This window comes from Onychomys torridus, chromosome 1 (assembly GCF_903995425.1).
Source record: "Onychomys torridus chromosome 1, mOncTor1.1, whole genome shotgun sequence".
NCBI classification, from domain to species: Eukaryota; Metazoa; Chordata; class Mammalia; order Rodentia; family Cricetidae; genus Onychomys; species Onychomys torridus.
In genome coordinates, this window is record NC_050443.1 from 41,323,466 (window position 1) to 41,340,151 (window position 16,686).

The 16,686-nt window shown below is 42.2% G+C and overlaps 1 protein-coding gene across 2 annotated transcripts in view; it reads left to right on the plus strand.

Moving 5' to 3' along the window:
- Nucleotides 1-16,686, plus strand: part of Gabrb3 (gamma-aminobutyric acid type A receptor subunit beta3) — a 241,806-nt gene that overhangs the window by 197,647 nt on the left and 27,473 nt on the right. For both annotated transcript variants that reach the window (XM_036184303.1, XM_036184297.1), the window contains exons 5-6: nt 6,429-6,511; nt 9,766-9,903. In XM_036184303.1, coding sequence (XP_036040196.1) covers nt 6,429-6,511; nt 9,766-9,903 — 221 coding nt within the window. The remainder of the gene's footprint in view (nt 1-6,428; nt 6,512-9,765; nt 9,904-16,686) is intronic.

Consider the following 16,686-nt stretch of genomic DNA (forward strand, 5'->3'; position numbering starts at 1 on the left):
GACCAACATATTGACAAACTTTTATCTAGGTTGACAAGGAAAAAAGACTAAAGATTCAAATAACTGAAATCAGATTATTTTTAAACATGGGGCTTCCCTAACAATTATTTACAGACAAACAAGAGGGACATAATAAATTTATGTGCTATAAAATTATAAAATTGGATGAGATGAACACATATTTTAGAAACACAATTTCTCAAAGTGAAAGTTCCACACTGGATGGTGTCACTGGTCCATTCTACCAAACACCAAAATGTAAAACTAACACTAGTTGACTAAAGTGTTTTCAAAATACTGAAGAGAAGGTGGGCTCTTGCTCACTTCTCAGTTGTCCTGTGAGGCTAGCAGTACAGCTGTATCAAAGCCAGTGCCAAAAGCTACCTACAGGAGGAGTCTGCAGATAGCATCCCTTGTGAATACCTATGCAAAAACCAATGACGTATCAACAAACCAAAACTACCAATGTAAACCTTAATCAAGTGGCAAAATATTGCAAAATAATTTCACATGAAAAATCAGTGTAATGGACTGCACAGATAAAATGAAGAAAATAACACATGATCATTTCAATTGAAGTAGACCAAATAAGACAAAATTTAACATATTTTCATGAAAAGACTTGCAGTGCACAAGGAGTAAACTTGATTAGCTGACTTAGTTGTGTATGAAATGCATAAGATCCTAACAGTGAAAGACTGAAAACTTCTTCCTAATCAAGAATAAGGTACTCAGTTGTTACTGCTATTAAAGTAGGAAATAATGGCATAAACTTACTCTTCACAGACAGCATGACCATGTGTAAAAGCTAAGGGATTGTATAGATACTCCAGTCTATTGTAGCTAAAAATGAATTCAGAAAAGTCGTGGAAGACAAAATGCACAGGTACAAGCCAGCAGTATTTCTGTGTCACCATGAATGGTCTTAAAAGGGAGGTAAGAAAGCAGATCACCTAACAAGATAATAATTTAGTTTTTCTTTTTTAATGAGGTTTAAAAAATATGTTTAACTGAGTATAAATTGTGTGTGAGAGATGAGGGTGGGTGCTGGCACATGAATTCAGGTACTTCCAAAGCTCAGAGGCTTTTGGATCCCTTGAAACTGGAGTTATAAATTGTGGACTGTCCTATGTGGGTGTTGAGAACTGAACTCTGATCCTCTGTAAAAGTAATAAGCCATCTGGTGAGCCATCTCTCTGCTCCAAAGCTATTTCCCAGGCTGCTCTCAACTCTTGTGTGATCCCCCACCTCTGTCTCTCCTTCATATCCTGCAGGTGTGATCCACTCCAACCTTCATGTTTGCTTTTTTAACATGTTCTCTCTAGGTGGCCCAGAATGACCTCAAACTTTCCATCTTCCTGCCTCAGGTTCCTGATTGCTGGGGTTATAGACAGATTGTCACTATACAATGACATTTTAGTCATAGAATGAAAGACTTGGACACTAAAATCTATGAAATGTTGTAAAAGAAGCTGAAAAAGATGTAACTGAAAAGGACATGTTTTTGTCTTGGATAGAAATATGTGTTGTTATGGTGATAGTACTACTCCAGCTATCTCCACATTCACCATAAGCCCTATCAAAATGCAATAGCATTATATTTGTAGAAATGGAAACTCCTATTCTAATTCCCTATGGAATCTCACATGATTACAAATGTCTGAAATAACCTTTCAGAAGAAGGATAGAGACCTCACAGTTGGTAATTTTAATATTTACTACAAAACTATGTTAGTCAAAACAAACGACTTGTTATAAGGGTAGATATATTGTCCAGTGAAATAGAATGGATAACTCAGAAATAAATCTTGAAATATACTGAACTATTTTAAACTAAATTTTTTATTATGTTATGGCAGCATTTTTCCTGCACGTTTCTCTATGCCCCATTTTTGTGCAGTGTCTAAGGAGGCCAAAAGAGGATGTTGGATGCACAAGAATTGGAGTTATAGATAGCTGTGAGCCACCATGTGGGTGCTGGGATTTGAACACTAGATCTACGGCTAGAACAAGTACTCTTAACTGCTGAGCCATTTCTCCAACTCCATAAAATGAATTTGGACAAGGATCCTAATAGTATCCATGGGATAGTAGGAAGTTGTCTTCACAAATGATGCTGGGAAATACTGGAAAACATACGGGAAAGAGTGACTCTGGTACTACAGAAATCAACTCAATGTATCCAAATCTTAAGGGTTAAAATTATACAACTCTTAGAACAAAATAGGCATGGCTATATAACACTGGACACGGCACTGAATTTCAGTTATGACACCAAAAGCACAAGCAGGAGGGAGAAATGAAACAGAGAAGTTGGGTAACTAAAATGTTCAAAGAACTTCTGTGCATCCAAGGACACAGTAAACACAGGCAAGCAGCCCCCAAGCACCATAGTTAGAGCAGCATAGTGGGTGTAGTGTGCTTTTAGAGAGACTCATCCCTAAGCATCCTAATTGGAGCAAAATAGTAGAAAGGATGCAAACTGCTTCTCTGATTCTTTCTCTTTTCTGCCCTTTCTCTAGGAGGGCTGAGCCTTGGGTATTTTCCTTAAGAATTCCTTAGTCTTGGGTACTTTGCTGGTGGGGAGTTGAGAACCTATGCTCTTCATTTTGTCTTTCAGCACAATACTGATTTGGTCCTTTGTGTAGCTCTGCCCTCAGATCCTTTACAAATAGATAGGAGAGAAATTAGCCTGTTTCCTCTGCCCGAAGTTATTGGGTGCATAAAGGCACTGTCTCTGTTGCTTTAATGCAGAAACATACACCTCTGTTTTAGGAAAATGCTCCACTAAGGAGTAGTTACCAACTGCTACATCACTGCAGTATAACAAGCAATTGGAAAACCTTGTGTGCATTTCTCATTTTTTTCTGGAGTATTAACAAGTATATCTACTGGCCTTGGCTGAGATGAGTGGTAATAGCTAGCCTACTGAAGTGGTCTCTGAGAAGATAATGCACCTCAAGCCTGTCCTCATGTGAATTCTCCTGGACCGGTAGACTTACATGGCTCAGCATTGTCATATTAGAGGAAGGGAAAAGAGACGAGTTCCTCCTGTGACTAGCAAGTTGTCCCATCTATTACCCACCAGACAAAGCAAGTTGCAAGGATCCATAGTTAAGAGATAGGCAAATAATGCCTCTGTAGAGAGGCTCATCCAAGGGGTGGGGGCAGGGCAGGCAGTTTGCCCTGGTGATTTTCTATCAACATCCTCAAGGAGTCTCCATAGCAAAAGGCTTTAAACATTCCTGTAAATGTATTTCCCTACATAGTCTACAAAACACAAAAGGTTGGATAACTGAGTCACTGATTTATGCCGTGCCCTCTACATTTCTCTGTAAGTACTTGCTTAAGAAAGTGTAGATGCTCAGCCTAAACCCGTGACCTCCTAGACCTCGAAAAATGACAATTGTCTCTGTTACCCAAAGCACCTGGCATCCAGACAGTCTGGAATGTAGATGAGTGAGAGATGACACAGGCAGCTGAAAGGAACTATGAGTAGTGGTTACCTGGAGATGAACAGTGGGCATGTAGTGCTGCCTTGGCCACAGATAGAGAAGCTTGTCAGAGTGCTGAAACACTTGTGCTGATCCATCCCTGGTTCTGTCACTGTGACAAGGTTGAAATCAGAGCCAAAGCCATGCTTCACTCTGGTCTTCACTGAGGTGAAGAAGTTGTCAAGCTCATGGCAGGCAGTAGACTGGATTTCACTCCGCAACAAAAAGATTCACGGCAGCTGCTTAATCTTGGAAGCAGGGGCTCACCTGAGACTCGTGAACAGTGAACCACCCTTGAAAACCAAACCCATGGCAACAACTATAAAGGGTCCAGTGCTCTTCTGGAGAATGCCTGACTGTGAGCTGGTATCTCCTACTGACTCATACCCACCACCTTGAAACCAAGAAGGGCCAAGATACTTTTCTCTGCCAACAATTCCAATCTAGTTTGGTTCCTTAATCTCCAAAGTCAGTTATTCTGTGAGTTTTTGTGGGTCGCTTGCTGTGGGGGGGGGGTGCTGTTCTGATATCAAAAGGTAGCTGTGGGCAGGACAGGCTAAACTCTGACTTAATAGCTCAAACCAAAGTAGACAAAAAGCCAGCCAGCCAGTCAAATGGGTATGCCCTTTTGCAAATGCTGCTTAATGCAATGAGTGCATTGACGTGGGGGAAAGTGAGGAGAGACAACAGGACCAGAGTTTTTGGATTCTGGCCATATTTGAGAAGACTGGCGAGATCAGCAACTAGTCAGCTGGGGACTTCACAATTCATACTCACATCTGTCTTCTTCAGGGTTTCTTAATCTAAGAAACTAATACAAAGGTAAGGAGGCATCAAAGATCCATTAGAGTGCACAGTACAGGCTGCTTGGATGCCAAATCTCTGTGCATCAGGAACATGAGGATATGCTGAGCTACTTGCTCTTCCTAATCCTGTTTGCTCATCTGCAAGTGGGAAGGATAATAATAAATAGAAATAATAATAGATTTTACTAAGCAGTTGGTGAAATGGTAAATGTTTAAGTACATGGCATAGTCCTAAACACAGCTATAGCTGGTTGATGGCCAAGTACAAACACAATCAAAAGAACATTAACAGGGAAGAAAAAAGAAGGAAAGTTAATGAAGGAAGGAAGGAAGAGAAAAACAAAGGAAGGGTGGAAAAGGAGAAATACATTATAAATATATAGTACTTTAAAATTATATACCTTTAATGTCATTATATATGTGTATCACTATACACAGATAGACAAAAAAAGAAAGAGAATAGGGGAGAGAAAAGAGAGGGATGGAGGAAAAGAGGGGAAGAAGAAAAGGAAGACAGAAAGCTACCTATCAGGACATAGGTGGGAAGACTGGGGATTATAGGAACAGATGCCATAAGGACTTCTCAAACTGGGCAAGCTCCATTCACCAGGCTTGAGCTTTCAACTCTGCACTCTGAAACTCCCTGCCCCTCTCATTTCTGCAGGGACTCAATGGTGCACGTTTCCCACAGTCACTCTGGTTACTTGTCCAGCCTGTGAAAGTTGAGCTAGAGGCTCTGCCATGCTGTGCAGCCTTACGCTCTCTCTTCCTGTCCTGACATCATCCCTTGCCCCCACTTCTTTCTGCTGCAGCGCAGCAGAGCCTGTACTTTCCTTGTCTGCTTTCCTGTTACGGCATGCAGGCTCTTGGGTCTCATTCTCTACACTCATGGGGTTTTCTCAGTATTTCTACCAAAGAGAGAAAAATTGTGAACACATATTTTGCATTATTTCTAAGTTAATAGATACAAATGTTGTATAAAGTGTGGGTTCATGCGGCAGTGGAAAGAAGACACAAAGACACTCTAAGGCTGATTTTTAGCCTTTTCCAGCCACAGGAGGGTCAGCCTCTGGTGAACTGACTCACTGTCATTTAGCAAAGGGTTTTTTTATTGTTATACAGTTTATATCTTTAACAAATCAATTTCCATATACAGAAACCTCTTATCCAAGCTCTCCAAAGAAACAATACCAAATGCAAATAGAATGCAAATTTGAGACAGTTAAGGGATATGTGGTTTGCTGGGTCCCCCAGAAACCAAGTTTGCATAGGCTTTGAACCCCTAGGAACCTCCTAGATAGGATTTACGTACTTTAGACAGAAGGTACTAGACCCAAAAAGTAGCAGTCACAAAAGGCAGATCAAAGCTAGGTGCTAACACTCTGGAACCAAACCAGCTGCAGCTCTGCAGGAGCTCTCCCTACATAAACAGATCATTATTACACCAACAGAGAAAGGTCGGAATAAATCCTAGATGGCAGAAAGAGTTGTTGGAGAGAAAGACTTACTCTCACTTCTATGGCTTTTCTATCCAGTTTCAAAACATCCTTGTCATTCAGACTCTATGCAGTGTCATAATGAGTGGTAGACTGCTAAGCACAATGCCCCTAGCAATGTAGACACATGTGCATACATGTGCATGTGCTTTCTGGTTGTTTGGGGAAGATGAATAAGACAACAAGTAGTAAAAGCTAATAATCTCAATTATAGACTCTGTTCTAGTGAATAGGATGGAACTTGGGCTAAATAATTCCATGATTCAGAAAAATGTATTTTGTTTCTGGATTGTAGATGGAGTTCACTCTTCACTTTCATTCTGTCATGTGTGCATACTTCTAAATATTGCTCCACACAAATATATTTTAAATGTCAATTTAAAACAGTTAAAGGAAGTGAAATTAAGCATAACATTGCTTTCTTGATAAAGCTGTCCTGTAGCATATTCAAGTAGTGCATTTAGTGAGTTCCTTATTCATTCAAAATTCTCGGTGTGCCTTGAGGGAACCTTTGGTGAGGTAAACTTTAGGAAGGGGGGCTTATGTGGATGTCACTAGTGTCTGTCTGGAAACAGTTTCCCTCCTCTGTTCCTCAACACACCTCTAATGCCATTCCTCACTCTGTGCTTCAGGATCACCACCACGGCAGCATGCATGATGGACCTCAGAAGATACCCACTGGATGAGCAAAACTGCACCCTGGAAATTGAAAGCTGTGCGTATCAGAATATGCCTTCCTTTTTCTTGCCCTTCACTTTTTAAGTCTTTTGTTGTTATTATAAGTTAGCATCTACACTAAATCATCCATAATGCTCTTACACTTTTATCTATATCAAAATTAGGCTTAGGGAGAGTACCTCAATGGTAGAATGCTTGCCTACTACACACAAGGCCCTGTGTATCATTATCAACACACAAAACAAAGCAAGAGTATTAAAGAATTTACTCTTACTAATTTTACTGTCAATACAAAGAGAGAAAGACAGACACAAAATGAAGAGAAAGAAGCAGAAAGATTGAAAGACAGTGTGTGTGTGTGTGTGTGTGTGTGTGTGTGTGTGTGTGTAACTCAGTATAAAAAGAGTACTTCATTCTAATCTGATTAAAGAGCCTGTTTTCTGTGCTGTATATAGGAGAAAACAAATATGTTCCCCATCTCAATCCATTCAGCAAGAAGAGAGCAAACACTGAGATGCAATTTTCCTACAATCTGCTTCATCATGCTTGAGTGGCTGGACTGCTGGGACCCTGAGCAGTCGGAGTAAAACTCATTTCCCATCAGAATCACAGCCTTACAAGCTGGCCATTTCTGCATCTTGGCAATTTTCCTCAATTTGAGGAGTGTTCAGATGCCTTATTGATAATTCAGTGCTGTGTGCCTCTATGGGAGAGTTGAAGCTGTGTTGCTAACATCTAACAAGATGTGCCTCCTGCCACCTGAATGGTACCACCTATTGATCTGACCTGTCATACACTGTTTGATTACTAGTCTCAACAAGTATTTGTACTGAGTCTCTCACAGATTGGTTTATTATTAGTCTCAACTGGCGTTCTACTGAGGTTTCAGTGCTAAAGTGAAGTGGCCTTTTTGGTATCACTGGGAGTATTTGTGGTAGAGGAGGGTGTATGATACTTCCCCACACTGAAGGAATACACAGTGGGAGGCTGCAGCTGGCCATACTGTCCCCTTCATTTCTATATTGTGCCAGGGTCCATGTTTCCTGATAGCTGTGATTTCAGGGAATAGGAATTTAAAATCCCATCCAATGATGCAGGATTGAAGCCTCTGGGGACATTGGCCATGGAGCTTAGAAGGCTCTGAGGAAAAATGGAGATCCCCATACTTCCTAGGATTATCCTAGGAAATCAAATAGCTTCTGAGTGGTTAGACACCATAGTCTCTGCTGAGTTTATACAAATTTTAAGGAAGTGAATATGAGTGTTTATTTAGGAAGCAGCTTCAGCCCCTATTTCCTGGACATACAGTGTGACCTCTGGGTGTATGGCCTGACCTCAGTGAGCGATGAGCAAGAAATATCCCCTGGGTAAGGCAGAGCTTGTCCTGTGAAAGCACTCAGTGATAAAAAGGGGATCCCTTTCTGCCAGCCTCTCTGTCTTGAGAGTGGAATGGAAAAAATGGGAACTTTGTTTTCCAACTGAGTATAAAATCATTGATCCATTAATTTATCTCCACATACTTTATAAGCTTCGACTGTATGTCAACACTGTTGTTTAGCTTTGATTTTGTTTTCTGGTTCTGGGATTAAACCCAGGACCTTACACATGTGAGGCAAGCACTCTCCTGTAAAGCTGTACCCCAACCCTGTACAGGTACTGTTGTAAGCACAGGTACATTTGGAACACACAGGAAAAATGCTTTCTTCCCTGTTCATATGATCCAGAGAGATGGGAAACAGACAAACAGAGCAGTCAGTGTTTTGAAGAACAAAGGATTGTTGGGGGTTGTGGGGTTGCTCAGGAGGTGGGATCTCATGGACAGCTTCTGCAGAAAGTGTTCAGTAAGTCACAATGTGACCTGGAGAAAAATGAACTATTTGAACACCTGTGAAAGCCTTTTGCAGAAAGCACAGCTGCCCTGGGCAGAGGAGCTACTCTGAGCAGTAACAGGCCTGAATATGGACTGGTAATGGGAGAGGGAAGAGCATCATACTGGGGTGGGTCTTGTAGGTTCCTGGGGTCCTTGTGAGAAGTTTAGGCTTGTTTTGGCCATTGCATAGAAAACAACTGAGGGCTTTCGTTATAGGAGTGGTGTAATAGGCTGAATATTTTATTAGAGAAGGCATTGTCAGGTCTGAAAGTCAGAAGGAAGGTACTAAATAGCAGGTCCCACACTGTGGGACAGCAGAGTGCTCTAGCATTGTGATCACCACTGCAGGAGCAGTCAGTGCTGAGGTACTGGGCTATGAAAGTGTCAGATAGATTTGCTTTATATATGTTCAAATCTAAAATTCTATTACATGGCAGTGGTATTTTTCATCAGATTTGAATTTTGGTGGTCTGTGATTCCAGCTCTTAGCAGATGGTGTAGGGTGTCTAGACCTGACTCAAGGGGGAAACAGGAAGAAAGGGAAGATAGAAAATAAGGGAAGGAAGGAGGAAGGAGGGAGGGGAGAGAAGGAAGATTGAAAAGGGAGAAAGAGGAGGGTGGAGGGGAAAGTAGAAGGAAAGGGGAGGAGTGAGATGAAGAAAGAGAGGGAGGAATAAGGGACAAAAATAATGAATACAAAGTGATAGAAACGGAAATAAAAAAAATCACATAGCCTGCTGTGATCTGAGAGACTCCTGGAGGGTTAGACGAGACTGTACTTTGTTTCCCATTGACTCACTCCTTCTCAAGGAGCACTGGCCGCCTTTCAGGGGAATGTGAGAACTGTCCTCGGAGCTGAGTGAGAGATACAACTCCTACTGTCACCACACTCTTTGTGATGAGGGTGCCTGTGCCAGGGTAACGCCTGTGCCAGGGTAACTCAACCAGGAGCCTCCTAGCAAGAGCATTTCTGAAGTGTGCAGGCACCGTAGAGCCCTTGTCACTAGACACTGATTGGAAAGTTGCCCCTTAGTCTCTGCAGCCATCCCTGAATCCTCCATACCTCCGTTCCCCCACCTTCTTATTCCTCACTCTGAAGATGTGTTCAAATCCTTAGCTGGGTTTTCTCTAGGTCTCTGTAATCTTATGCTTTGTATTCAGATCTCTGTTTCCAAGCTGGAATCTCCCACAACCCCAGTTCTTTCCCTTTCAGAACCATCCTAGTACAAATCAGACTGTGGAGGTAGCACAGGAAGACCTGAAAGCTAATTTCACATTTCTCACAGATGTGTACATTAACTATTTTTTAAATGTAATAGAGCCATTATTTTCTTTTAATGAAGATAATTTTTTGGGCTACTAGTGGTTATTATGTGACAGTGTCTCCTATCTACCATGTCCCTGCTTCTTTTTCCTCGTAGATGGCTACACCACGGATGACATTGAATTTTACTGGCGTGGCGGGGACAAGGCTGTCACTGGCGTGGAAAGGATCGAGCTCCCACAGTTCTCCATTGTGGAGCACCGTCTGGTCTCCAGGAATGTTGTCTTCGCCACAGGTGACTCCTGTGTCTACTCTCTATCCCTCTAGGATGCTGGCTGCACTGATGATGTGGTCCCTTAGTGAAGTGTATGCTGGCTGGCTTGCATGTATTGTCAGCAATTGACCATCACATGAATTCCTTTAATGTGTATAGAAAAAGTATTGGTATGTGTGAAGGACCACCTGAGAATGAGACACTCCTCAGGGTATGCTGTGGAAGATATGACAGTGGATGAGTAAGTAGCTGGTACATGTTTGATGTCCTAAGTAAAGTTAGAAAAGACGCTGTTGATGGCCTTGAAGATAAAGAAAAAGACAAGGGTGATTGGAGATGTTCTCCCAGGAGCTGGTCACCTTCTCATCCAGGACAACAGAAGTCCATGCTGCTAACCCTGCCCTTTACACATGGCAAGCACTGTCTGGTTAAGGTTACCATGGCCTGAGAAGATTCACTGCCATTTTTCTCCAGCTATCTATAGCCAGAGAAAATGTCTTCTGCTTTCCTGAATGTGCTTGCTGAGGTTTGATTAAGTTACTGTCATGTGTATTTTATGGCTTTGGTGGTATCTCAGTCGCTTTTTGTTCTTGGTGCATGCTCTGCATGATAATTGAGATTGATAAATGACAGTATTTTGCAAACTATAAAGAATAGTCATGTCTACAAACAATGCTGAAAATGGAAAGGAAAAGCAGAACTGTCCATACAGTTGAATAAAAGCCAACGGCTATGAATCAGGCTCAGGCTGTGATGGCCTTAAAGAAATTGGCCCTTTGCTGTCTGACTGGTGCCTGTGGGTGACTGCTCCCCACCCACAGTCACCTGCTGTCTCCTCTGTTTACTGGGTCTGCTTCATCTCACCTTCATGCCTCTTTGTTCTAGGAAGCCTTCTGCCCTCTTCCTTCTGCCACAGCTATCCTGGCTGGGTTAGGTAGTGGATATACAATGCCTCAATCTACTTCCATCTCCACTCACAGCTTATTCTTCCCTTGACAGCAAGAATGGGTGTCCCCAGGAGGGACTGATCCTATTCGCAGCATACCAAGCCCTTTCCAAGCTTGCTTCCTGCCTGAGATGGGAGCATTAGTAGTTCAGTACCTGCACAATGGCTCAACGTTTTGACCTGTGTCTCCCTTCCCCAGCCTGGTTTCCATGAGTCAATGTGTTAGCAGAGACAGAAGCTTGAATTCTTAAGTCAGGTCCCTCTGTATGCAATGCTACTTAGCCATGGTCTGCAGATCTGGGGAGACACACTGAAGTGCTTGCTTTGGGTAGAGAGTGAGAAAGATTAGGATTTCTGGCTTAACATTAAGGAACTGTGTGCATAACCAAGAAAATTGCTATGATGCATTGAAGAAAGTTACTTACTTATTATGTATAACATTGATTGTGCTCCAAGACCTATGTGCAAAAGGTCTGCACAAAGTACACTGGTACATTGATAGTATTTCCATAGCAGAGAGATTCTTCTGGTGCCTGCCTTTGTCTACAAAGTTTTCTTTGTGACCAGACCATGCATGTATAAGAATCTCATACAGTTCTGTCTCAGAAGCCCAGGGAAGGGTATGGACTAGGCAGCCCTTAGCCTGACTCTGGACTGGCGCTGTTCTTTCAAACACCTGTTTTGATTTGTTCAGAAAAGAAAGTCAGACAAAGTATGTACTTTACAGTCTTCAAGCTATGCATTGACTCATGAGGACATTGCAATGCAGTACTGTCTGCTTTCCAGCCTGCATTGACTTGTGAGGCCATCGCAAGGCAGTACTGTCTTCTTTCCAGCCTGCATTGACTCACGAGGACATCGCAATGCAGTACTGTCTTCCTTCCAGCCTGCATTTACTTGTGAAGCAATCACAGTGCAGTACTGTCTTCCAGCCTGATTTGAATTCTACACTCATCGAGTACTGCATGGGGCTTGATGTCAGTTCTAAAACCTTTCATTCCTAAAGAACTTGTCCTTTTCAATTTTACCAACCAAGCCCCACATGGAGAAATAGCGTAACCTCCATCATCTTAAAGATATTTTAAAAGCCAAACTCAATCCTTAATTTTTCCCTGTCCACTAGAAAAATGTTATGAATTAATGCAATTCCAATTAGTAATCTGGTTCTAAAGGACCTTGTCACCTAGAAACAAACTCTCTAACAAGGATTAGAAAAGAGCAAGGCTTCTGTTCACTTGAGAAGTAGATTGAGTCATGCATAGCTGTTGAATTGAGAGTATACACTGGTTGGCAGTATATAGTAAAATGAATCATTTCTGCAGAAGAGATAATTAAATAAATACTTTACACAGAAGAGGTAACACAAAACTCAGGGACATTCTATACACAAGGATTGAAATACAGTGTGTCAAAGAAAAAAATCCTCATAAAGCCTCCCTGGCCCTGAATGGGACCTGAGGATTGTACTGCTTGTAATGAGGTAGCATGCTCTAGAGTTATGGACGGACAGCTGGATTCATAGTGCCACAACAACAAACAAACAAACAAGCAAACAAAACACTTTAGTTCTAAGCAGGGATCCCAAAGTTCTGAAAGTTTAGAAAAGAAAGTCAGGCTACACAGTGCTAACTATCCACCACAGTAACATTTTTTTGTGTCAATTTTATGCCAATAATGCCCTGGGAGCCCATACTTTAGAAATGGATTAGCTTATGATAAAGTAGAAGAAAATTGGAAGCTGGTGATATTGATTGGTAATATAGCATCAAGTATGTTCAAGGGCCTCATGTTCAACCGCTAGCCCTGCAAAGTAAATGAACAAATAAATTAGAAAATTGAAGGCATGTTGACATAGGCAAACTGATGTAGGAGTGCCAGAGCACAGCAACAGTGATGCTCAAGGCTCTTCATGCATACCACCCACCATGTACTATTGGTGGAAGTATGAAGGCAACTCCATGTAGTTAAAAGGGAAGTTTATTTTGTGGGGTAACTTATAAGTAAAGGGATAGGTTACAGGGTGTGGGAAAGGTATAGTGCAGTCCAGTGGTGTTCTCAGAAGAATTCTGCTTGGTCTACCTCCAGCGTCCAGGATCCAGGAACCAAGAGAGCCGGCACATCCAGTTCTCGGGTCTTCCCCCCCCCCCCCTTTTTTAGAGTTGAGGATTAAACCCAGGGCCTTGCACTTGCTAGGCAAGCGCTTTACAACTGAGCTAAAATCCCCCACCCTCGGTTCTCAGGTCTTAAGGGCTCCTCTCTTGGACCTGCCTTATAGGTGTGACAGTTACTGGAAGCCTCAATGGAGGTAGTATATCCAGGTCAATGCTGGAACAGCTACCCACTACAATGTACCTTTGACATTTGCCTATCAGTAGTTTTTCTGAACTCTAAGTGGTCAGTTCCCAAGTGTTTATGTTATGTGAGTTCTTACAAAAACAGATCATTCATCTTACAAAGAGAGCTGTACAAAGTATGAAGTTGAGAGAATCAGTATTTATGGGACCATTTGTGCCATCTATATTCGACTCCTTTGTAGTTCATCTTATACCAAAGGGCATGTGTTCTAGATGAGCTGGACTACTATGCAGGCTTTTAGGAACTGATACTGGGGTTGGAGGCCCCCACATCCTAACCCAGGACACTGTAATGTCTTAATCCAAAACTTAGAAGTCATGTAAAAGAAAAAGACATCAACAACCTACCAGTGAGCCTTCCTCTGCTCAGCTGCTGTGTTAGCCAGAGGCTGCCAGATTCCTTAAGCCTTGACCAACTCCAAAACTTTCCATGGCCTCAATCTCTGACTCATGATGAGCTCTTCAGCTTAGCACTCTACACTTTTTTCTTAGTTACTGAATTTAATTCTCTGGCCCCCTACCATTCATTCTTTACTGTCCTCCATGCTTTTGCTCAGATGCTAGCCTCCATTTGATATACTGTCCTTTTTCTGTCCTGTGCTAATACAGTCCATTCACACTCTGCAGTGAGCCATCCTCCTGCCAATGCCTCTACTTGTCCTCCTTGAGCTTCTCCTCCTCTTCCTTCCTTCCTTCCTTCCTTCCTTTCTTTTTTGGAAAGCTTTGAGTCACATCTGGTATCATTTCTTGTCATCTGCCAAGTGTTAATCTACACTTTATCAGATGTTCTAGAAAAGCCTTTTGAGTAAATGTGTTTGTTCTTAACCATGTACTTGGGATTTCAACAATTTAACCAAACTCCAAACATGGGTTCTCCCTGCAAAGTCCACCAGGATGAAGAAAAGAGAAAGTGGATTATGTTCATTAAGCACTTGGTTAAGCAACTGATTTATTGAGAAAATCCTAGTTGGTTAGACATGCTCCTTCCTCATTCTGAATTCTAATTTTTTATGAAAGTGCTTATGAGCTTAGATTATTCCTCAGCACTTACAAGCAGCAATGTGAATTCAGCTTTGGAAACCTGCATTGGAGTTCTTTCTAAGAAAGTATAAAAGTATGGTAAGGACCCCTAAGGACAGTGAGATTATCTCACACATCTGCATCTGGTCCTTAGCTAGGCTTCAGACTGCCTCCAGCATCTACTGGAAAAAAAAATGAGCATACTCATGTGGCCAGTAGACATCAGTCTACCTTTGTGAGCCTTGGGAACATTTATGATGAAATTCCAGGAAATAAGTACAATCCAACCATGTCTAGAGTTTTGTGATTCTTTTGGTCAAGACCTGAACTGGTGTTAGGGCTTCTAAACAAAAATACAATACTAAAAGAAGAATTGGGAATGCCCAAACTTAACTTAAAATGGCAAACTGCTTTCCAAAATGACCATACCAAGACACACACACACTAGTCAAACTGAGGGTCCTTGCATCGTATTCCATCAAGTACACAGTAGCCCAACTGAATGTCCTTGATTGACATCTACCATAGTACACACACACACATACACACACACACACACACACACACACACACACACACACACACAGACCAGCCAGCCAGCCAGCCAGCAAGCCAACATGCCAGCCTGAAGTCCCTAGCTCAGACACTTGACGTAGGTAGGCATCATCACCTACTGGTTGTAAGTTGGGTCTTGTGCTAATCTAATTGCTAATGAGATTGAATGCATTTTCTGGTGCCTACTTGGTGAGAATATTTGATGGGCTGCCTGTGCAAGGATTTTGTGTGAATTTTATGTGTGTTCTTTTAAATTTATTTATATATTTTACATCCTGAGCACAACCTCCCCTCCCTCCTCTCTTCTCACTCCCTCCTCCCACTTCCCCTCTGCCCCCTCTGTCTACCCTTGGCTCAGAAAAAGGCAGGCCTGCCCGGGGCATCAGCAAAACATGGCTTATCAAGCTGCTATAAGACCAAGCACCTCACCCTGTATTCAGACTGGGCAAGGCAAACCAGCATAAGGAGTAGGTTTGCAAGAGCCAGCCAAAGAACCATGGACAGCTCTGCACCCATTGCCAGGGGTCCCACAAATAGCCCAAAGCTACATACCTGCAGAAGGCCTAGGTCAGTCCCATGCAGACTCCCTGGTTGTCAGTTCAGATCCTGTGAGTTTCCATGAGCCAAACTAGCCATTTCTGTGGGTTTTCTTGCAATGTGCCTGACATCCCTGACTCCCACAATTTTGTCTCCCTCTCCTCAGGAGGACTCACTGAGTTCAGCCCAGTGTTTGGCCATGGGTTTCTGAATCTCTCTCCATTAGTCACTGGATGAAAGCTCTCCAGTGACAACCTGGGTAGTCACTAATCCAATCACAGGGGATGGCCAGTTTAGGCTATGTATCCACTGCCACCAGAAGTCTTAGCTAGGGCTATCCTTGTAGACTTACGGGAGTTTCCTTTGCACCAGGCTTCTACTTGACCCCAACCCCATAAAGCCCCCAGCTCGTCAGCTTTTTCAGCACTCTCCCCTTCCACCCACACTCCAACCCAATATCTCGAGTTCCCATCTCCACCTGCCCACAGTCCACCAAGGAGACATTCTCTATTTCCCCTCTTCAGTGAGATCATGTGTCCCCACCTTGGGCCCTCCTTGTTTCCTAGCCTCTCTAGGTCTGTGGATTGTAGCATGGTTATCCTTTACAGTTACTTGTGTTACTACTTGTGAGTGAGTACATATAATGTTTGTCTTTCTGGATCTGACTTACCTCACTAAGAGTTATTTTTTTTCTAGTTCCGTCCATTTGTCTTCAACTTCCTAACATCACTGTTTTTACTGCTGAGTAATAACTCCATTGTATATATGTGCCACATTTTCTTTATACATTTTTTGGTTGAGGGATATCTAGGTTGTTTCCAGGTTCTGGCTATAACGAATAATGCTGGTATGAACATAGTTGAGAAACTGTCCTTGTGGTATGATAGAGCATCCCTTAGTTATATGCCCAGGATTGGTATAGCTGGGTTCTTAGGTAGATTGATCCCCAATTTCCTGAGAAACCATCATACTGACTTCCAAAGTGGCTGTATAAGTTTGCACTCCCACCAGCAGTGGAGGAGTGTTCCCCTTGCTCCATATCCTCTCCAACATAAGCTGTTATCAGTGTTTTTGATCTTAGCCATTCTGACAGGTATAAGATGGTATCTCAAAGTTGTTTGCATTTGCATTTACCTGATGGCTAGGGATAATAAACATTTCTTTAAGTGTTTCTTCGTCATTTGATATTCTTCTGTTGAGAATTCTCTGTTTAGGTCTGTACCCCATTTTTTAATTGATTATTTGGGTTTTTTGATGTCTAGATTCTTGAATTCTTTATATATTTTAGAGACAAGTCCTTTGTCAGATGTGGGGTTGGTAAAGATCTTTTCCTGTGAATTGTCTGTCTTTTTAAAATAAATGACAGACATGTGTCATGGGATGTATGTATTG